General features: G+C 53.2%; 1 protein-coding gene across 1 annotated transcript; it reads right to left on the reverse strand.

Moving 5' to 3' along the window:
• Positions 1-308: 308 nt before the first annotated feature.
• Positions 309-24,543, reverse strand: LOC146752222 (gamma-aminobutyric acid type B receptor subunit 1-like). Its single transcript, XM_085532664.1, has 5 exons — positions 24,129-24,543; positions 17,305-17,344; positions 17,159-17,219; positions 9,811-10,014; positions 309-352 (listed from the first exon to the last, which is right to left on the reverse strand). The coding sequence occupies exons 2-5, from the start codon at positions 17,317-17,319 to the stop codon at positions 309-311; spliced, it is 324 nt and encodes a 107-aa protein (XP_085388790.1). The 5' UTR covers positions 17,320-17,344; positions 24,129-24,543.
• Between the last annotated feature and the right edge of the window lie 545 nt (positions 24,544-25,088).

The following is a 25,088-nucleotide window of genomic DNA, read 5'->3' on the forward strand; positions in this document are numbered from 1 at the left end:
TAAAGGAGCTCTATAGGATCCCAAAAGGAACCCAGTAGGATCACAATAGGACCCCTATAAGAGCCCTATAGGATCCCAATAGGAGCCCTATAGGATCCCTATAGGAACCCAATAGGAACCCTATAGGAGCCCTATAGGAACCCAATAGAAGCCCTAAAGGAGCCCAATAGGAGCCCTATATGGATCACAATAGGACCCCTATAAGAGCCCAATAGGATCCCAATAGGAGCCCTATAGGAGCCCTATAGGAACCCAATAGGAGCCCTATAGGATCCCAATAGGAGCCCTATAGGAGCCCTATAGGAGCCCTATAGGTTCTCAAGGCTCAGGTGGAGTCTGGGGCACGTCCGCACTACAAACAATAGGAACATATAGGAAACATATAGGAAACATATAGGAGACATATAGGAACCCAATAAGACCACATATCCCCCCTTAAAACCCCAATAGACCCCATTAAGACCCCAAATCCCCCTTTAAGACCCCCATAGGACCCCCTTAAGACCCCATTAAGCCCCCATATCCCCCCTTATGACCCCAATAGACCCCAATAAGACCCCAAATCCCCCCTTAAGACCCCAAATCCCACCTTAAGACCCCAATAGACCCCAATAAGACCCCAAATCCCCCCTTAAGACCCCATTAAGCCCCCAAATCCCCCCTTAAGACCCCAATAGACCCCAATAAGACCCCAAATCCCCCAATAAGACCCCAATAGACCCCAATAAGACCCCAAATCCCCCTTTAAGACCCCATTAAGACCCCCTTAAGACCACTATAAGACCCCAAATCCCACATTAAGACCCCAAATCCCCCCTTAAGACCCCAATAGCCCCCATCAGGACCCCAATAGACCCCAATAAGACCCCAAATCCCCCCTTAAGACCCCAATAAGACCCCAAAAGACCCCTTAAGACCCTAAATCCCCCCTTAAGACCCCATTAAGACCCCAAATCCCCCCTTAAGACCCTAATAAGACCCCAAATCCCCCTTTAAGATCCCCATAGGACCCCATTAAGACCCCATTAAGACCCCAAATCCCCCCTTAAGACCCCAATAAGCCCCCAAATCCCCCCTTAAGGCCCCAAATCCCCCCTTAAGACCCCAATAATACCCCAAATCCCCCCTTAAGATCCCAATAGCCCCCAATAGACACCAATAAGACCCCAAATCCCCCCTTAAGACCCCAATAGACCCCAAATCCCCCCTTAACACCCCATTAAGACCCCAAATCCCCCAATAGCCCCCAGTATCCCCCATCAGGACCCCAATAAGACCCCAAATCCCCCCTTAAGACCCCAATAACCCCATCAGGACCCAATAGACCCCATTAAGACCCCAAATCCCCCCTTAAGACCCCAAATCTCCCCTTAAGACCCCAATAAGACTCCAAATCCCCCTTAAGACCCCAAATCCCCCAATATCCCCCCTTAACACCCCAATAAGACCCCAAATCCCCCCTTAAGACCCCAAATCTCCCCTTAAGACCCCAATAAGACTCCAAATCCCCCTTAAGACCCCAAATCCCCCAATATCCCCCCTTAACACCCCAATAAGACCCCAAATCCCCCCTTAAGACCCCAAATCCCCCCTTAAGACCCCATTATGACCCCAAATCCCCCCTTAAGACCCCAATAACCCCATCAGGACCCCAATAGACCCCAATAAGACCCCAAATCCCCCCTTAAGACCCCAATAGCCCCCATCAGGACCCCAATAAGACCGCAAATCCCCCCCTAAGACCCCAATAGCCCCCAATAAGACCCCAAATCCCCCCTTAAGGCCCCAATAGCCCCCTTAAGACCCCAATAAGACCCCAAATCCCCCCTTAAGGCCCCAATAAGACCCCAATAAGGCCCCAAATCCCCCCTTAAGACCCCATTAAGTCCCCACATCCCCCCTTAAGACCCCAATAACCCTATCAGGACCCCAATAAGACCTCAAATCCCCCCTTAAGACCCCAAATCCCCCCTTAAGACCCCATTAAGACCACAAATCCCCCTTTAAGATCCCCATAGGACCCCCTTAAGACCCCAATAACCCCATGAGGACCCCATTAAGCCCCCAAATCCCCCCTTAAGATCCCAATAGCCCCCAATAAGACCCCAAATCCACCAATAAGACGCCAAATCCCCCCTAAGACCCCATTAAGACCCCAAATCCCCCCTTAAGACCCCAATAAGACCCCAATAAGACCCCAAATCCCCCCTTAAGACCCCAATAGCCCCCATCAGGACCCCAATAGACCCCAATAAGACCCCAAATCCCCCCTTAAGACCCCAGTAAGACCCCTAATCCCCCCTTAAGACCCCAATAAGGCCCCAAATCCCCCCTTAAGACCCCAATAAGACCCCAAATCCCCCCTTAAGACCCCAATAACCCCATCAGGACCCCAATAGACCCCAATAAGCCCCCAAATCCCCCCTTAAGACCCCAATAGCCCCCATCAGGACCCCAATAGACCCCAATAAAACCCCAAATCCCCCTTTAAGACCCCAAATCCCCCCTTAAGACCCCAATAAGACCACAAATCCCCCTTTAAGACCCCCATAGGACCCCCTTAAGACCCCAATAAGACCCCAAAAGACCCCTTAAGACCCTAAATCCCCCCTTAAGACCCCAATAAGACCCCAAATCCCCCCTTAAGACCCCAATAAGACCCCATATCCCCTCTTAAGACCCCAAATCCCCACTTAAGACCCCAAATCCCCACTTAAGACAACAATAGACCCCATCAGGACCCCATTAAGACCCCAAATCCCCCAATAGCCCCCAGTATCTCCCATCAGGACCCCAATAGACCCCAATAAGACCCCATTAAGACCCCAAATCCCCCCTTAAGACCTCAATAAGACCCCAAATCCCCCCTTAAGATCCCAATAGCCCCCAATAGACACCAATAAGACCACAAATCCCCCCTTAAGACCCCAATAAGACCCCAAATCCCCCCTTAAGACCCCAATAAGGCCCCAAATCCCCTCTTAAGACCCCAATAACCCCATCAGGACCCCAATAGACCCCAATAGCCCCCCTTAAGACCCCAATAGACCCCATTAGGACCCCAGCCCCACTGACAGCATCTGCTGGGCTGCCCCATAGCGGTCCACGTCCCGTCCCGTTGGCACTGTCTGACTTTGGGCCCCACAATGACCCCAATAAGACCCCAAATCCCCCCTTAAGACCCCAATAAGACCACAAAAGACCCCATTAAGACCCCAAATCCCCCCTTAAGACCCCATTAAGACCCCAAATCCCTCAATAGCCCTCAGTATCCCCCATCAGGACCCCAATAAGACCCCAAATCCCCCCTTAAGACCCCAATAAGGCCCCAAATCCCCCCTTAAGACCCCAAATCCCCCCTTAAGACCCCAATAACCCCATCAGGACCCAATAGACCCCATTAAGACCCCAGATCCCCCCTTAAGACACCAAATCCCCCCTTAAGACCCCATTAAGACCGCAAATCCCCCCTTAAGACGTCAAAGCCCCCCTTAAGACCCCAATAACCCCATCAGGACCCCATTAAGACCCCAATAGACCCCAATAGCCCCCATCAGGACCCCAATAAGACCCCAAATCCCCCCTTAAGACCCCAATAGCCCCCCTTAAGACCCCAATAGACCCCAATAAGACCCCAGATCCCCCCTTAAGACCCCAAATCCCCCCTTAAGACTCTAAATCCCCCTTAAGACCCCAATAAGACCCCAAATCCCCCCTTAAGACCCCAAATCCCCCCTTAAGACCCCATTAAGACCCCAAATCCCCTCTTAAGACCCCAATAACCCCATCAGGACCCCAATAAGACCCCAAATCCCCCCTTAAGACCCCCTTAAGACCCCAAATCCCCCCTTAAGACCCCAAAGCCCCCCCTAAGACCCCAATAACCCCATCAGGACCCCATTAAGACCCCAATAGACCCAATAACCCCATCAGGACCCCATTAAGACCCCAATAGACCCCAATAGCCCCCCTTAAGACCCCAATAGACCCCAATAAGACCCCAGCCCCACTGACAGCATCTGCTGGGCTGCCCCATAGCGGTCCACGTCCCGTCCCGTTGGCACTGTCTGACTTTGGGCCCCACAATGACCCCAGTAAGATCCCAAATCCCCCCTTAAGACCCCAGTAAGACCCCAAATCCCCCCTTAAAACCCCAAATCCCCCCTTAAGACCCCAATAGCCCCCATCAGGACCCCAATAGACCCCAATAAGACCCCAGATCCCCCTTTAAGACCCCAAATCCCCCCTTAAGACCCCATTAAGACCGCAAATCCCCCCTTAAGACCCCAAAGCCCCCCCTAAGACCCCAATAACCCCATCAGGACCCCATTAAGACCCCAATAGACCCCAATAGCCCCCATCAGGACCCCAATAGACCCCCATAACCCCATAAGATCCCACTGACAGCATCTGCTGGGCTGCCCCATAGCGGTCCACGTCCCGTCCCGTTGGCACTGTCTGACTTTGGGCCCCACAATGACCCCAATAAGACCCCAAATCCCCCCTTAAAACCCCATTAAGACCCCAAATCTCCCCTTAAGACCCCAAATCCCTCAATAGCCCCCAGTATCCCCCATCAGGACCCCAATAAGACCCCTAATTCCCCCTTAAGACCCCAATAGACCCCAATAAGACCCCAAATCCCCCCTTTAAGATCCCAATAGCCCCCAATAGACACCAATAAGACCCCAAATCCCCCCTTAAGACCCCAATAGACCCCAAATCCCCCCTTAAGACCCCAATAACCCCATCAGGACCCCAATAGAACCCAATAGCCCCCCTTAAGACCCCAATAAGACCCCAAATCCCCCCTTAAGACCCCAATAAGACCCCAAATCCCCCCTTAAGACCCCATTAAGACCCCAAATCCCCCTTTAAGACCCCAATAAGACCCCAAATACTCCCTTAAGACCCCAATAAAACACCAATTCCCCCCTTTAGACCCCAAATCCCCCCTTAAGACCCCATTAAGACCCCAAATCCCCCCTTAAGACCCCAAATCCCACCTTAAGACCCCAATAAGACGCTAATAGCCCCATTAACCCCATTAAGACCCTAATAGCCCCCTTAAGACCACACTAAGACCCCAAATCCCCCCTTAAGACCCCAATAGCCCCCATCAGGACCCCAATAGACCCCAATAACCCCATAAGATCCTACTGACAGCATCTGCTGGGCTGCCCCATAGCGGTCCACGTCCCGTCCCATTGGCACTGTCGCACTTTGGGCCCCACAATGACCCCAATAAGACCCCAATAGACCCCAATAAGACCCCAAATCCCCCTTTAAGACCCAAATAAGACCCCAATTCCCCCTTTAAGACCCCCAATAGCCCCCATCAGGACCTCAATAGACCCCAATAAGACCCCAAATCCCCCCTTAGGACCCCAATAAGACCCCAAATCCCCCTTTAAGACCCCCATAGGACCCCCTTAAGACCCCATTAAGACCCCAAATCCCCCCTTAGGACCCCAATAAGACCCCAAATCCCCCCTTAAGACCCCAATAGCCCCCATCAGGACCCTAATAAGACCCCAAATTCCCCCTTAAGACCCCAATAAGACCCCAGCCCCACTGACAGCATCTGCTGGGCTGCCCCATAGCGGTCCACGTCCCGTCCCGTTGGCACTGTCTGACTTTGGGCCCCACAATGAACCCAATAAGACCCCAAATCCCCCCTTAAGACCCCAATAGACCCCATCAGGACCCCAGTAAGTTCCCATATCCCCCCTTAAGACCCCATTAAGACCCCAAATCCCCCCTTAAGACCCTAATAAGACACAAAATCCCCCCTTAAGACCCCAATAAGACCCCAAATCCCCCTTTAAGACCCCCATAGGACCCCCTTAAGACCCCAATAAGACCCCAAAAGACCCCTTAAGACCCTAAATCCCCCCTTAAGACCCTAAATCCCCCCTTAAGACCCCATTAAGACCCTAAATCCCCCCTTAAGACCCCAATAAGACCCCAAATCCCCTCTTAAGACCCCAATAAGACCCCAAATCCCCTCTTAAGACCCCAAATCCCCACTTAAGACTCCAATAGCCCCACTTAAGACAACAATAGACCCCATCAGGACCCCATTAAGACCCCAAATTCCCCAATAGCCCCCAGTATCTCCCATCAGGACCCCAATAGACCCCAATAAGACCCCATTAAGACCCCAAATCCCCCCTTAAGACCCCAATAACCCCATCAGGACCCCATTAAGACCCCATTAAGACCCCCATAACCCCATAAGATCCCACTGACAGCATCTGCTGGGCTGCCCCATAGCGGTCCACGTCCCGTCCCGTTGGCACTGTCTGACTTTGGGCCCCACAATGAACCCAATAAGACCCCAAATCCCCCCTTAAGACCCCAATAGACCCCATCAGGACCCCAGTAAGTTCCCATATCCCCCCTTAAGACCCCATTAAGACCCCAAATCCCCCCTTAAGACCCTAATAAGACACAAAATCCCCCCTTAAGACCCCAATAAGACCCCAAATCCCCCTTTAAGACCCCCATAGGACCCCCTTAAGACCCCAATAAGACCCCAAAAGACCCCTTAAGACCCTAAATCCCCCCTTAAGACCCTAAATCCCCCCTTAAGACCCCATTAAGACCCTAAATCCCCCCTTAAGACCCCAATAAGACCCCAAATCCCCTCTTAAGACCCCAATAAGACCCCAAATCCCCTCTTAAGACCCCAAATCCCCACTTAAGACTCCAATAGCCCCACTTAAGACAACAATAGACCCCATCAGGACCCCATTAAGACCCCAAATTCCCCAATAGCCCCCAGTATCTCCCATCAGGACCCCAATAGACCCCAATAAGACCCCATTAAGACCCCAAATCCCCCCTTAAGACCCCAATAACCCCATCAGGACCCCATTAAGACCCCATTAAGACCCCCATAACCCCATAAGATCCCACTGACAGCATCTGCTGGGCTGCCCCATAGCGGTCCACGTCCCGTCCCGTTGCCACTGTCGGACTTTGGGCCCCACAATGACCCCAATAAGACCCCAAATCCCCCCTTAAGACCCCATTAAGACCCCAAATCCCCCCTTAAGACCCAAATAGCCCCCAATAAGATCCTATTAAGACCTAAAATCCCCCCATAGGACCCCAATAAGACCCCAAATCCCCCCTTAAGACCCCAATAAGACCCCCTTAAGACCCCATTAAGACCCCAAATCCCCCTTTAAGATCCCCATAGGACCCCCTTAAGACCCCAATAACCCCATCAGGACCCCATTAAGCCCCAAAACCCCCCCTTATGACCCCAATAGACCCCAATAAGACCCCAAATCCCCCATTAAGACCCCAATTCCCCCCTTAAGACCCCAATAAGACCCCAATAAGACCCCAAATCCCCCCTTAAGACCCCAAATCCCCCCTTAAGACCCCAATAAGGCCACAAATCCCCCCTTAAGACCTCAATAAGACCCCAAATCCCCCCTTAAGATCCCAATAGCCCCCAATAGACACCAATAAGACCCCAAATCCCCCCTTAAGACCCCAATAGACCCCAAATCCCCCCTTAAGACCCCATTAAGTCCCCACATCCCCCCTTAAGACCCCAATTACCCCCTTAAGACCCCATATCTCCCCTTAACACCATAATAAGACCCCAAATCCCCCCTTAAGACCCCAATAACCCCATCAGGACCCTAATAAGACCCCAAATCCCCCCTTAAGACCCCAATAAGGCCCCAAATCCCCCCTTAAGACCCCAATAAGACCCCAAATCCCCCCTTAAGACCCCAATAAGACCCCAAATCCCCCCTTAAGACCCCAATAAGGCCCCAAATCCCCCCTTAAGACCCCAATAAGACCCCAAATCCCCCTTTAAGACCCCAATAGCCCCCATCAGGACCCCATTAAGACCCCAATAGACCCCAATAGCCCCCATCAGGACCCCAATAGACCCCCATAACCCCATAAGATCCCACTGACAGCATCTGCTGGGCTGCCCCATAGCGGTCCACGTCCCGTCCCGTTGGCACTGTCTGACTTTGGGCCCCACAATGACCCCAATAAGACCCCAAATCCCCCCTTAAGACCCCAATAGCCCCCATCAGGACCCCAATAAGTTCCCATATCCCCCCTTAAGACCCCATTAAGACCCCAAATCCCGCCTTAAGACCCCAAATCCCCACTAAAGACCCCAAATTCTCCTTAAGACCCCAATAAGACCCCAAATCCCACATTAAGACCCCAAATGCCCCCTTAAGACCCCAAAGCCCCCAATATCCCCCCTTAAGACCCCAGTAAGACCCCAAATCCCCCCTTAAGACCCCAAATCCCCCCTTAAGACCCCATTAAGCCCCCAAATCCCCCCTTAAGACCCCAATAAGGCCCCAAATCCCCCCTTAAGACCCCAATAGCCCCCAATAGACACCAATAAGACCCCAAATCCCCCCTTAAGACCCCAATAAGACCCCAAATCTGCCCTTAAGACCCCATTAAGACCGCAAATCCCCCCTTAAGACCTCAAAGCCCCCCTTAAGACCCCAATAACCCCATCAGGACCCCATTAAGACCCCAATAGACCCCAATAGCCCCCCTTAAGACCCCAATAGCCCCCATCAGGACCCCAATAGACCCCAATAAGACCCCAAATCCCCCCTTAAGACTCCAATAAGACCCCAAATCCCCCCATCAGGACCCCAATAGGACCCCAGCCCCACTGACAGCATCTGCTGGGCTGCCCCATAGCGGTCCACGTCCCGTCCCGTTGGCACTGTCGCACTTTGGGCCTTACAATGACCCCAATAAGACCCCAAATCCCCCCATAGGACCCCAATAAGACCCCAAATCCCCCCTTAAGACCCCCTTAAGACCCCAAATCCTCCCTTAATACCCCAAATCCCCCCTTAAGACCCCAATAAGACCCCAAATCCCCCCTTAAGACCCCAATAACCCCATCAGGACCCTAATAAGACCCCAAATCCCCCCTTAAGACCCCAATAAGGCCCCAAATCCCCCCTTAAGACCCCATTAAGACCCCAAATCCCCCCTTAAGACCCCAATAAGACCCCAAATCCCCCTTTAAGATCCCCATAGGACCCCCTTAAGACCCCAATAACCCCATCAGGACCCCATTAAGACCCCAAATCCCCCCTTAAGACCCCAAATCCCCCCTTAAGATCCCATTAAGACCGCAAATCCCCCCTTAAGACCCCATTAAGACCCCAAATCCCCCCTTAAGACCCCAAATCCCACCTTAAGACCCCAATAAGACCCCAATAAGACCCCAAATCCCCCCTTAAGACCCCAAAGCTTCCCTTAAGTCCCCAATAAGACCCCCTTAAGACCCCAAATCCCCCCTTAAGACCCCAATAGCCCCCATCAGGACCCCATTAAGACCCCAAATCCCCCCTTAAGACCCCAATAACCCCATCAGGACCCCAATAGACCCCAATAGCCCCCCTTAAGACCCCATTAAGACCCCAAATCCCCCCTTAAGACCCCAATAGCCCCCATCAGGACCCCAATAGACCCCAATAAGACCCCAAATCCCCCTTTAAGACCCCAAATCCCCCCTTAAGACCCCAAATCCCCCAATACCCCCCCTTAACACCCCAATAAGACCCCAAATCCCCCCTTAAGACCCCATTAAGACCCCAATAACCCCATCAGGACCCCAATAAGACCCCAATAAGACCCCAAATCCCCCCTTAAGACCCCAATAAGACCCCAAATCCCCTCTTAAGACCCCAATAGCCCCCATCAGGACCCCATTAAGACCCCAATAGACCCCAATAGCCCCCATCAGGACCCCCATAGACCCCCATAACCCCATAAGATCCCACTGACAGCATCTGCTGGGCTGCCCCATAGCGGTCCACGTCCCGTCCCGTTGGCACTGTCTGACTTTGGGCCCCACAATTTGTCTCTCGGGACGACAGACGTATTCGATCTCGTAGTCGAAGGGCAGAACCCGAACACTACGGACCTCGTCCGGGGTCAGACCCCGGTACCGGATCCCCCCATCGCGAGGGGGGCGGATCACTGCACACCCTATAGGGATACAATGGGGTTAATGGGGGTAATAGGGGGATATAATGGGGTTAATGGGGGGTAATGGGGGTCAGACCCCGGTACCGGATCCCCCCATCGCGAGGGGGGCGGATCACAGCACACCCTATAGGGATACAATGGGGTTAATGGGGGTAATGGGGGGTAATGGGGGGTAATGGGGGGATAGAATGGGGTTAATGGGGGTAATAGGGGGTAATGGGGGGATATAATGGGGTTAATAGGGGGTAATGGGGGGTAATGGGGGGATATAGTGGGGTTAATGGGGTTAATGGGGGGATATAATGGGGTTAATGGGGTTAATTGGGGTAATAGAGGGATATAATGGGGTTAATAGGGGGTAATAGGGGGTAATGGGGGGATATAATGGGGTTAATGGGGTTAATGGAGGGTAATAGGGGGATAGAATGGGGTTAATGGGGTTAATGGGGGGATAGAATGGGGTTAATGGGGGGTAATAGGGGGATATAATGGGGTTAATAGGGGTAATAGGGGGATATAATGGGGTTAATGGGGTTAATAGGGGGATAGAATGGGGTTAATGGGGGGTAATAGGGGGATATAATGGGGTTAATGGGGTTCATGAGGGGTAATGGGGGGATATAATGGGGTTAATGGGGGTTAATGGGGGGATATAATGGGGTTAATGGGGGGTAATGGGGGGTAATGGGGGGTAATGGGGGATATAATGGGGTTAATGGGGGTAATGGGGGGATATAATGGGGTTAATAGGGTTAATAGGGGGTAATGGGGGGATATAATGGGGTTAATGGGGGTAATGGGGGGATACAATAGGGTTAATGGGGGGATATAATGGGGTTAATGGGGTTCATAGGGGTTAATAGGGGGATATAATGGGATTAATGGGGTGGTAATGGGGGGTAATGGGGGTCAGACCCCGGTACCGGATCCCCCCATCGCGAGGGGGACGGATCACTGCACACCCTATAGGGATAGAATGGGGTTAATGGGGGTAATAGGGGGTAATGGGGGGTAATGGGGGGATAGAATGGGGTTAATGGGGGTAATAGGGGGTAATGGGGGGATATAATGGGGTTAATGGGGGTAATAGGGGGTAATGGGGGGATATAATGGGGTTAATGGGGTTATTAGGGGGTTATAGGGGGTAATGGGGGAATAGAATGGGGTTAATGGGTTTAATAGGGGGGTAATGGGGGGTAATGGGGGGATATAATGTGGTTAATGGGGCTAATAGGGGTAATAGAGGGATATAATGGGGTTAATGGGGGGTAATAGGGGTAATTGGGGGATATAATGGGGTTAATGGGGTTAATAGGGGGATATAATGGGGTTAATAGGGGGTAATGGGGGGAAATGGGGGAATATAGTGGAGTTAATGGGGTTAATGGGGGGATATAATGGGGTTAATGGGGGTTAATAGGGGGATATAATGGGGTTAATGGGGTTAATAGGGAGTAATGGGGGGAAATGGGGGGATATAATGGGGTTAATGGGGTTAATAGGGGGTAATGGGGGGATATAATGGGGTTAATGGGGGTAATAGGGGGTAATGGGGGGATATAATGGGGTTAATGGGGGTAATAGGGGGTAATGGGGGGATATAATGGGGTTAATGGGATTAATAGGGGGTAATAGGGGGTAATGGGGGGGTATAATGGGGTTAATAGGGTTAATAGGGGGATATAATGGGTTAATAGGGGTTAATGGGGGGATATAATGGGGTTAATGGGGGGTAATGGGGGGATATAATGGGGTTAATGGGGGGTAATAGGAGGTAATGGGGTGGTAATGGGTGATAATGGGGGGTAATGGGGGATATAATGGGGTTAATGGGGGGTAATGGGGGATATAATGGGGTTAATGGGGAGTAATGGGGGGATATAATGGGGTTAATGGGGTTAATGGGGGGTAATGGGCGGATATAATGGGGTTAATGGGGATAATGGGTTTCAGACCCCAGTACCGGATCCCCCCATCGCGGGGGGGGCGGATCACTGCGCACCCTATAGGGATACAATGGGGTTAATGGGGGTAATAGGGGGTAATGGGGGGATATAATGGGGTTAATGGGGTTATTAGGGGGTAATGGGGGTAATAGGGGGTTATAGGGGGATATAATGGGGTTAATGGGGGGTAATGGGGGGTAATAGGGTTAATAGGGTGTACTAGGGGGTAATAGGGGGTAATGGGGGGATAGAATGGGGTTAATGGGGGGATATAATGGGGTTAATGGGGTTAATGGGGGTTAATAGGGGGATATAATGGGGTTAATGGGATTAATAGGGGGAAATGGGGGGATATAATGGGGTTAATGGGGTTAATAGGGGGATATAATGGGGTTAATGGAGTTAATAGGGGGATAGAATGGGGTTAATAGAGGGATATAATGGGGTTAATGGGGTTAATAGGGGGATATAATGGGGTTAATGGGGTTAATAGGGGGTAATGGGGGGATATAGTAGGGTTAATGGGGGGTAATGGGGGTCAGACCCCGGTACCGGATCCCCCCATCACGGGGGGGACGGATCACTGCGCACCCTATAGGGATAGAATGGGGTTAATGGGGGTAATAGGGGGGTATAGGGGGTAATGGGGAGTAATAGGGGGTAATGGGGGGGTATAATGGGGTTAATAGGGGGTAATAGGGGTAATAGAGGGATATAATGGGGTTAATGGGGTTAATAGGGGTTAATGGGGGGATATAATGGGGTTAATGGGGTTAATGGGGTGTAATGGGGGGATATAATGGGGTTAAGGGGGTTAATAGGGGGATATAATGGGGTTAATAGGGGGTAATAGGGGTAATAGAGGGATATAATGGGGTTAATGGGGTTAATAGAGGGATATAATGGGGTTAATGGGGTTAATAGGGGGATAGAATGGGGTTAATAGGGGGTAATGGAGGGATATTATGGGGTTAATGGGGTTAATGGGGGGTAATGGGGGGATATAATGGGGTTAATGGGGTTAATGGAGGGTAATAGGGGGATAGAATGGGGTTAATGGGGGGATATAATGGGGTTAATAGGGGGTAATAGGGGGATAGAATGGGGTTAATGGGGTAAATAGGGGGTAATGGGGGGATATAATGGGGTTAATGGGGTTAATAGGGGGTAATGGGGGGAAATGGGGGATATAATGGGGTTAATAGGGGGTAATAGGGGGTAATGGGGGGATATAATGAGGTTAATAGGGGGTAATAGGGGTAATAGAGGGATATAATGGGGTTAATGGGGTTAATGGGGGGATATAATGGGGTTAATAGGGGGTAATGGGGGGTAATGGGGGGATATAATGGGGTTAATGGGGTTAATAGGGGTAATAGAGGGATATAATGGGGTTAATAGGGGGTAATAGGGGGTAATAGAGGGATATAATGGGGTTAATGGGGGGTAATAGGGGGTAATAGAGGGATATAATGGGGTTAATGGGGTTAATAGGGGTAATAGAGGGATATAATGGGGTTAATGGGGTTAATAGGGGGTAATGGGGTGGTAATGGGTGATAATGGGGGGTAATGGGGGGATATAATGGGGTTAATGGGATTAATAGGGGGTAATAGGGGTTAATGGGGGGGTATAATGGGGTTAATAGGGAGTAATGGGGGGAAATGGGGGGATATAATGGGGTTAATGGGGTTAATAGGGGGATATAATGGGTTAATAGGGGTTAATGGGGGGATATAATGGGGTTAATGGGGGGTAATGGGGGGATATAATGGGGTTAATGGGGGGTAATAGGAGGTAATGGGGTGGTAATGGGTGATAATGGGGCTAATGGGGGATATAATGGGGTTAATGGGGGATAATGGGGTTATTGGGGGGTAATAGGGGGATATAATGGGGTTAATGGGGTTAATGGGGGATATAATGGGGTTAATGGGGGATATAATGGGGTTAATGGGGGATATAATGGGGTTAATGGGGGGAAATGGGGGGATATAATGGAGTTAATGGGGGGTAATAGGGGGTAATGGGGGGATATAATGGGGTTAATGGGGGTAATAGGGGTTAATGGGGGGATATAACGGGGTTAATGGGGGTTAATAGGGGGATATAATGGGGTTAATGGGGTTAATAGGGGGTAATGGGGGGATATAATGGGGTTAATGGGGGTAATAGGGGTTAATGGGGGGATATAACGGGGTTAATGGGGGTTAATAGGGGGATATAATGGGGTTAATGGGGTTAATAGGGGGTAATGGGGGGATATAATGGGGTTAATGGGGGGTAATGGGGGTCAGACCCCGGTACTGGATCCCCCCATTGCGGGGGGGACGGATCACTGCACACCCTATAGGGATACAATGGGGTTAATGGGGTTAATGGGGTTAATAGAGGGTAATGGGGGGATATAATGGGGTTAATGGGGTTAATAGGGGGATATAATGGGGTTAATAGGGGGTAATAGGGGGATATAATGGGGTTAATGGGGGCTAATGGGGGGATAATGGGTTTAATAGGGGGTAATGGGGGATATAATGGGGTTAATGGGGTTAATAGGGGGTAATGGGGGATATAATGGGGTTAATGGGGGATAATGGGGGATATAATGGGATATAATGGGGTTAATGGGGGGTAATAGGAGGTAATGGGGGGATATAATGGGGTTAATGGGGATAATGGGGGGATATAATGGGGTTAATGGGGGTTAATAGGGGGATATAATGGGGTTAATAGGGGGTAATGGGGGGATATAATGGGGTTAATAGGGGGTAATGGGGGGATATAATGGGTTAATAGGGGTTAATGGGGGGATATAATGGGGTTAATGGGGGGTAATGGGGGGATATAATGGGGTTAATGGGGGGTAATAGGAGGTAATGGGGTGGTAATGGGTGATAATGGGGGGTAATGGGGGATATAATGGGGTTAATGGGGTTAATGGGGGGTAATGGGGGGAAATGGGGGGATATAATGGGGTTAATGGGGGGTAATGGGTTCAGACCCCGGTACCGGATCCCCCCCATCGCGAGGGGGGCGGATCACTGCGCACCCTATAGGGATAGAATGGGGTTAATGGGGGTAATGGGGGGTAATGGGGGGATATAGTGGGGTTAATGGGGTTAATAGGGGGTAATGGGGGGTAATGGGGGGATATTATGGGGTTAATGGGGGTTAATAGGGGGATATAATGGGGTTAATGGGGTTAATGGGGTTAAGGGGGGGATATAATGGGGTTAATGGGGTTAATGGGGTTAAGGGGGGGATATAATGGGGTTAATGGGGGGTAATGGGGGTCAGACCCCGGTACCGGATCCCCCCATCGCGGGGGGGACGGATCACTGCACACCCTATAGGGATAGAATGGGGTTAATGGGGTTAATAGGGGTTAATGGGGGATATAATGGGGTTAATGGGGGGGTAATGGGGTGGTAATGGGGGGATATAGTGGGATTAATGGGGTTAATAGGGGGTTATAGGGGGTAATGGGGGGATATAATGGGGTTAATGGGGTTAATAGGGGGTAATGGGGGGATATAATGGGATATAATGGGGTTAATGGGGTTAATGGGGTTAATAGGGGGTTATAGGGGGTAATGGGGGGATATAATGGGGTTAATGGGGTAAATTGGGGGTAATGGGGGTAATAGGGGGATATAATGGGGTTAATGGAGGGATATAATGGGGTTAATGGGGTTAATAGGGGGTAATGGGGGTAATAGGGGTAATGGGGGGATATAATGGGGTTAATGGGGTTAATAGGGGTAATAGAGGGATATAATGGTGTTAATGGGGTTAATAGGGGGTAATGGGGGGATATAATGGGGTTGAAGGGGAGTAATAGTGGGTAATGGGGTGGTAATGGGGGGTAATGGGGGGATATAATGGGGTTAATGGGGTTAATAGGGGGATATAATGGGGTTAATAGGGGGTAATGGGGGGATATAATGGGGTTAATGGGGTTAATAGGGGTAATAGAGGGATATAATGGGATATAATGGGGTTAATGGGGGATAATGGGGGGATATAATGGGGTTAATGGGGGTTAATAGGGGGATATAATGGGGTTAATGGGGTTAATAGGGGGTAATGGGGGGATATAATGGGGTTAATGGGGTAATGGGGGGATATAATGGGGTTAATGGGGGTAATGGGGGGATATAATGGGGTTAATGGGGGTAGTGGGGGGATATAATGGGGTTAATGGGGGTAATGGGGGGATATAATGGGGTTAATGGGGTTAATGGGGTTAATAGGGGGTAATGGGGGATATAATGGGGTTAATGGGGTTAATAGGGTGTAATGGGGGATATAATGGGGTTAATGGGGAGGGGATGGGGGTGGGCTGGGGGTATAATGGGGACAGGATGGGGAGCAGATGAGGGACACAATGGGGACATAATGGGGACATAATAGGGACACAATAGGGACACAATAGGGACATAATAGGGATATAATGGGACGTAATGGGGACGTAATGGGGACACATCCAGCACCATGTGGCCCCCCATATCCCCCCTATAACCCCATATCCCCCCATATCCCCCCTATAACCCCATATCCCCCCATATCACCCCATATCCCCCCTATAACCCCATATCTCCCCATATATCCCCCATATCCCCCCATATATCCCCCATATCTCCCCCATATCACCCCATATCACCCCATTATCCCCCCAATATCCCCCCCATATCCCCCATATCACCCCATATTCCCTCATATCACCCCATATCACCCCATATCCCCCCCATATAACCCCATATCCCCCCATATCACCCCATATATCACCCCATATCCCCCCATATCCCCCCATATCCCCCCATATCCCCCCCATATAACCCCATGTCCCCCCATACCCCTCCATATCCCCCCATATAACCCCATATCCCCCCATATAACCCCATATCCCCCAATATAACCCCATATCCCCCCATATAACCCCATATCACCCCATATCCCCCATATAACCCCATATTACCCCAAATCACCCCATATCCCCCCATATCACCCCATATCCCCCCATATCCCCCCATATCCCCCCTATATCACCTCATATCCCCCCATATCCCCCCATACCCCTCCATATCCCCCCATATAACCCCATATCCCCCCATATTCCCCCATATTCCCCCATATTCCCCCATATTCCCCCATATAGCCCCATATCCCCCCCTATCACCCCATATCACCCCATAGACCTTCAGTGACGTTGACACGCAGCCCCCAGCCGGGGGTCACAGCCACCAGCAGCAGCACAACCTGGGGGGGGTTAAAGTAATGGGGTTATGGGGTGGGTTGGGGGTTATGGGGTGGGTTATGGGGTCAGGGCTCCAGCCCCACTTACCACAATGAGCCCCATAGCGCCAAGGGGTCAGTGCTGGAACCTGATGGGAAGGGAAAAACCCCAGTAAGAGCTGAGATGATGTGGGGCACTGAGCCCCATAGAGCCCCATAGGTCTACATTGTGCCCCATAGCGCCCCATAGATCCACACTGAGCCCCATAGAGCCCCATAGATCTACATTGTGCCCCATAGATCCACACTGAGCCCCATAGAGCCCCATAGATCCACATTGTGCCCCATAGATCCACACTGAGCCCCATAAAGCCCCATAGATCTACATAGCGCCCCATAGATCCACACTGTACCCCATAGAGCCCCATAGATCTACATTGTGCCCCATAGAGCCCCATAGATCCACACTGTACCCCATAGAGCCCCATAGATCCACACTGTGCCCCATAGAGCCCCATAGATCCACACTGAGCCCCATAGAGCCCCATAGATCCACACTGTGCCCCATAGATCCACACTGTGCCCCATAGAGCCCCATAGATCTATATTGCGCCCCATAGATCCACACTGAGCCCCATAGAGCCCCATAGATCCGCACTGAGCCCCATAGAGCCCCATAGATCCACACTGAGCCCCATAGCGCCCCATAGATCTACATAGCACCCCATAGATCCACACTGTGCCCCATAGATCCACACTGTGCCCCATAGAGCCCCATAGATTCACACTGAGCCCCATAGAGCCCCATAGATCTACATTGTGCCCCATAGCGCCCCATAGATCCACACTGTGCCCCATAGATCCACACTGTGCCCCATAGAGCCCCATAGATTCACACTGAGCCCCATAGAGCCCCATAGATCTACATTGTGCCCCATAGCGCCCCATAGATCCACACTGTGCCCCATAGATCCACACTGTGCCCCACAGAGCCCCATAGATCCACACTGACCCCATAGATCCACACTGAGCCCCATAGATCCACACTGAGCCCCATAGAGCCCCATAGATCCACACTGTGCCCCATAGATCCACACTGAGCCCCATAGAGCCCCATAGATCCACACTGTGCCCCATAGAGCCCCATAGATCCACACTGTGCCCCATAGAGCCCCATAGATCCACACTGAGACCCATAGAGCCCCATAGATCCACACTGTGCCCCATAGATCCACACTGTGCCCCATAGAGCCTTATAGATCTACATTGTGCCCCATAGATCCACACTGTGCCCCATAGAGCCCCATAGATCCACACTGAGCCCCATAGATCCCATTGCAAGCATTGCAGCCCTTGCACCCATTGCATGCCCTGCGTGCTTTGAAAGCATTGCACCCTTTGCAAGCATTGCACGCCTTGCACCCTTAGCATGCATTGCACCCTTAGCATGCATTGCACCCTTAGCATGCATTGCACTCTTAGCACGCATTGCAAACCTTGCATACCTTGCAAGCATTGCACACCTTGCACCCTTAGCATGTATTGCACTCTTTGCATGCATTGCACGCATTGCACACCTTGCATGCTTTGAATGCATTGCAACCCTTGTATGCATTGCACGCCTTGCAACCATTGCAACCCTTGCACCCATTGCACACCTTGCAGGCCTTGCACGCTTTGAATGCATTGCACTCTTTGCATGCATTGCACCCCTTGCATGCTTTGAATGCAGTGCAACCCTTGTATGCATTGCACGCCTTGCACCCTTAGCATGCATTGCACCCTTAGCATGCATTGCACCCTTCGCATGCATTGCACTCTTAGCACGCATTGCAAACCTTGCATAACTTGCAAGCATTGCACACCTTGCACCCTTAGCATGCATTGCACTCTTTGCAACCATTGCACACCTTGCACGCCTTGCATGCTTTGAATGCATTGCAGCCCTTGTATGCATTGCACGCCTTGCAACCATTGCAACCCTTGCACCCATTGCACACCTTGCAGGCCTTGCACGCTTTGAATGCATTGCACTCTTTGCACGCATTGCACCCCTTGCATGCTTTGAATGCAGTGCAACCCTTGCATGCATTGCACACCTTGCACCCTTAGCACGCATTGCACTCTTTGCATGCATTGCACGCATTGCACACCTTGCATGCTTTGAATGCATTGCAACCCTTGTGTGCATTGCACGCCTTGCAACCATTGCAACCCTTGCACCCATTGCACACCTTGCACCCTTAGCATGCATTGCACACCTTGCAAGCATTGCACCCATTGCACGCCTTGCAGGCCTTGCATGCTTTGAATGCGTTGCACACCTTGCACCCATTGCACCATTGCATGCATTGCACCCATTCCATGCATTGCACCCTTAGCATGCATTGCACTCCTTGCACCCATTGCACACCTTGCACCCTTAGCACGCATTGCACTCTTTGCATGCATTGCACACCTTGCACGCCTTGCAGACCTTGCATGCTTTGAATGCATTGCAACCCTTGCATGCATTGCACGCCTTGCACCCTTAGCATGCATTGCACACCTTGCATGCATTGCACCCATTGCACGCCTTGCATGCTTTGAATGCATTGCAACCCTTGTATGCACTGCACACCTTGCAAGCATTGCACACCTTGCAGGCCTTGCAGGCCTTGCATGCTTTGAATGCATTGCACACCTTGCACCCATTGCACCCTTAGCATGCATTGCAACCCTTGCATGCATTGCACACCTTGCACCCTTAGCATGCATTGCACACCTTGCATGCATTGCACCCATTGCACGCCTTGCATGCTTTGAATGCACTGCAACCCTTGTATGCATTGCACGCCTTGCAACCATTGCACACCTTGCAAGCCTTGCACGCCTTGCACCCTTAGCATGTATTGCACTCTTTGCAACCATTGCACACCTTGCAGGCCTTGCATGCTTTGAATGCATTGCAACCCTTGTATGCATTGCATGCCTTGCACCCATTGCACACCTTGCAGGCCTTGCACGCTTTGAATGCATTGCACTCTTTGCAACCATTGCACACCTTGCATGCTTTGAACATTGCACACCTTGCACCCTAAGCATGCATTGCACGCCTTGCTCCCATTGCACACCTTGCACCCTTTGCACACCTTGCACCCTTAGCATGCATTGCAGCCCTTGTATGCATTGCATCCTTTGCAAGCATTGCATCCTTTGCAAGCATGCACACCTTGCACCCATTCAACCCCACCCCCCACACTGCATCACGTGACAACCCCCCCCCGCCCCCACCGGTGCATCACGTGACCCCCCCTGCCCCACCCTAGTGCATCACGTGACACCCCCCCCCCCTTTAACCTACACGGGCTTCCCCCCCCCACTGGATCACGTGACACCCCCAACGTAAAGCCCCCCCCCCCTCAATGTAGGCCCCTCCCCCCCTTCTCCATTCCATCACGTTCAACCCCCCCCCCCCAGCCCATTTAAAACCCCCCCCCCCCCACTGGATCACGTGACACCCCCAACCTAGGACCACCCCTCAATGTAGCCCCCCCCCCCATTCCATCCCATTCAACGCCCCCCATCCCATATAAACCCCCAGCCCCCCCCATCCCATTCAACCCCCCCCCATAATATCCCATCCCCCCCCATAACATCCCATAACCCCCCCCATTGCCTCCCATTACCCCCCATCCCATTAACCCCCCCATCCTATTAACCCCCCCATCCCATAACCCCCCCCATAACATCCCATAGCCCCCCCCATTGCCCCCCATTACCCCCCCATCCCATATCCCCCCCCATCCCATAACCCCCCCATCCCATTCAACCCCCATTACCCCCCATAACATCCCATAACCCCCCCCATAATATCCCATGTCCCCCCCCATCCCATAACCCCCATCCATCCCATAGCCCCCCCTACCCCATAACATCCCATATCCCCCCCCATCCCATAACCCCCCCCATTCAACCCCCCCATCCCATAGCCCCCTCCATCCCATTCAACCCCCCCACCCCATAACCCCCCCCATCCCATAACCCCCCCCATAACATCCCATCCCCCCACCCCATAACCCCCCCCACCCCATAATATCCCATATACCCCCCCATCCCATAGCCCCCCCATCCCATAACCCCCATAACATCCCATATCCCCTCCCCATCCCATCCCCCCCCATTAAACCCCCCCATCCCATAACCCCCCCCATCCCATAACCCCCCCCACCATCCCATCCCCCCCATAACATCCCATATCCCCCCCCATCCCATATCCCCCCCACCCCATAACATCCCCCCCCCACCCTATAACCCCCCCATCCCATTCAACCCCCCCCCATTGCCCCCCATATACCCCCCCATCCCATTCATCCCCCCCCATAACATCCCATAGACCCCCCCATTGCCCCCCATATACCCCCCCATCCCATAGCCCCCCCCACCCCATAACATCCCATATCCCCCCCCCATTTTATCCCTCCCCCATCCCATAACCCCCCCCATCCCATCCCATAGCCCCCCCCCCACCCCATAACATCCCGTAGACCTCCCCATTGCCCCCCATTACCCCCCCCATCCCATAACATCCCATAGACCCCCCCATTGCCCCCCATTGCCCCCCATTACTCCCCCCATCCCATCCCATAGCCCCCCCCCACCCCATAACATCCCATAGACCCCCCCATTGCCCCCCATTGTCCCCCATTACCCCCCCATCCCATAACATCCCATAGCCCCCCCATTGCCCCCATATACCCCCCCACCCCATAACATCCCATAGCCCCCCCCATTGCCCCCCATATACCCCCCCATCCCATAACATCCCATAGACCCCCCCATTGCCCCCCCACCCCATAACATCCCATATCCCCCCCCCATCCCATATCCCCCCCCACCCCATAACATCCCCCCCCCACCCTATAACCCCCCCATCCCATTCAACCCCCCCCCATTGCCCCCCATATACCCCCCCATCCCATTCATCCCCCCCCATAACATCCCATAGACCCCCCCATTGCCCCCCATATACCCCCCCATCCCATAGCCCCCCCCCCACCCCATAACATCCCATATCCCCCCCCCATTTATCCCTCCCCCATCCCATAACCCCCCCCATCCCATCCCATAGCCCCCCCCCACCCCATAACATCCCGTAGACCTCCCCATTGCCCCCCATTACCCCCCCCATCCCATAACATCCCATAGACCCCCCCATTGCCCCCATTGCCCCCCATTACTCCCCCCATCCCATCCCATAGCCCCCCCCCACCCCATAACATCCCATAGACCCCCCCATTGCCCCCCATTGTCCCCCATTACCCCCCCATCCCATAACATCCCATAGCCCCCCCATTGCCCCCCATATACCCCCCCACCCCATAACATCCCATAGCCCCCCCCATTGCCCCCCATATACCCCCCCATCCCATAACATCCCATAGACCCCCCCATTGCCCCCCCCACCCCATAACATCCCATAGTCCCCCCATTGCCCCCCATATACCCCCCCATCCCATAAACCCCCCCCACCCCATAACATCCCATATCCCCCCCCATTGCCCCCCATTGCCCCCCATATACCCCCCCCATCCCATAACCCTTCCCACCCCATAACATCCCATATACCCCCCCCACCCCATAACCCCCACCCCCCACCCCATAACATCCCATAACCCCCCCCACCCCATAGACCCCCCCCCCACCCCATAACATCCCATAACCCCCCCCACCCCATAGACCCCCCCCCCCAATAACATCCCATAACCCCCCCCCCCACCCCATAACATCCCATAACCCCCCCCACCCCATAACCCCCCCCACCCCATAACACCCCATATCCCCCCCCCACCCCATAGACCCCCCCTCCACCCCATAACATCCCATATCCCCCCCCCACCCCATAAACCCCCCCCCCACCCCATAACATCCCATAACCCCCCCACACCCCATAGAACCCCCCCCCAATAACATCCCATAACCCCCCCCACCCCATACACCCCCCCACCCCATAACATCCCATAACCCCCCCCACCCCATAACCCCCCCCACCCCATAACATCCCATATCCCCCCCCCACCCCATAAACCCCCCCCACCCCATAACATCCCATAACCCCCCCACCCCATAGACCCCCCCCCAATAACATCCCATATCCCCCCCCCACCCCATAAACCCCCCCCACCCCATAACATCCCATAACCCCCCCCACCCCATAGACCCCCCCCCAATAACATCCCATAACCCCCCCCAACCCATAACCCCCCCCCACCCCATAACATCCCATAACCCCCCCCCACCCCATAACATCCATATCCCCCCCTCACCCCATAAACCCCCCCCACCCCATAACATCCCATAGCCCCCCCATTGCCCCCCATTGCCCCCCATTGCCCCCCATTACCCCCCCCATCCCATAACCCCCCCCACCCCATAACATCCCATATCCCCCCCCCCACCCCATAAACCCCCCCCACCCCATAACATCCCATAGCCCCCCCCATCCCATAACCCCCCCCACCCCATAACATCCCATATCCCCCCCCCCACCCCATAAACCCCCCCCACCCCATAGACCCCCCCCACCCCATAACATCCCATAACCCCCCCCATCCCATAAACCCCCCCCACCCCATAACCCCCCCCCCCCATAACATCCCATAGACCCCCCCATTGCCCCCCATATACCCCCCCACCCCATAACATCCCATAGACCCCCCCATTGCCCCCATATACCCCCCCACCCCATAACATCCCATAGACCCCCCATTGCCCCCCATTGCCCCCCCCACCCCATAACATCCCATAGACCCCCCATTGCCCCCCATATACCCCCCCCCATAACCCCCCCATTAACCCCCCCCCCCCATAACATCCCATAACCCCCCACCCCATTAAACCCCCATTAAACCCCCCCCCATCCCATAGCCCCCCCCCACCCCATCCCCCCCTTACCTTATCCGTTCTCCTTTATCAATGGGGGGGGTCGTAGATTTAAAGGGACCCCCCCAATATATAGAGGGGGGGGGGGGGTCTATTAATGGGGGGGGGGTCGTAGATTTAAAGGGCCAGCACCCCAATATATAGATGGGGGTTTATAAAGGGGGGGGGTGGGCGTCTCCTGTAGCTCTAAGGATGCCCGGATGGAGGAAGAGGCGGCTGATTCTAATGGAGGCCAATGGGGGGGTGGTACCCGGGGGGGTCCCGATGGTTTAGGCCTTGATTTTTGGGTTGAATTCGGGGGATTTTGGGGCTCCCCCCCCCCCCCCAATGTTATAAACGGGGCTGAAGGCGGCGGGTGGAAGGGGGCGGGGCTAAAGCGGGAGGGGGCGGGGCTTAGCGAGGAGCGGCTTCCGGTTGGGGGAGAACGAGGCTGGGGGCGGGGCTACGGCAGGGGGAGGAGCCAATGGGAAGGGGAGGATGGTTGGAGTGGGCGGGGCTACGTAAAATAGGTCATTGTAAGTAATTGGGGGGTGGGCGGGGCTACGTAAAGTGGGCGTGGTTACGCGTAAATGGGCGTGGCTATGTAAATTAGGTCATTTTGTTGGTGATGGAGGAGTGGGCGGGGCTACATAAGGTGGGCGTGGATATGCAAATTAGGGCATTTGTGAGTAATGGGGGGAGTGGGCGGGGCTACGTAAAGTGGGCGCGGCTACGTAAGTGGGCGTGGCTATGTAAAATAGGTCATTGTAAGTAATAGGGAGTGGGCGGGGCTATCTAAATTAGGTCATTGTATTTGTGGGGGTGGGCGTGGCTACGCAAAGTGGGCGTGGCTATGTAAATTGGGCCGTTGTGAGTATTGGGGGATGGGCGGGGCTACGTAGAGTGGGCGGGGCTATGTAAATTAGGCCGCTGTAAGTAATAGTGGGTGGGCGGGGCTACCCAGTGTGGGCGGGGCTACGCAAGGTGGGCGGG

Source organism: Coturnix japonica, unplaced genomic scaffold, assembly GCF_054131305.1.
Source record: "Coturnix japonica strain WE unplaced genomic scaffold, WE-NBRP24 Scf050, whole genome shotgun sequence".
In the NCBI taxonomy this organism is placed as follows: Eukaryota; Metazoa; Chordata; class Aves; order Galliformes; family Phasianidae; genus Coturnix; species Coturnix japonica.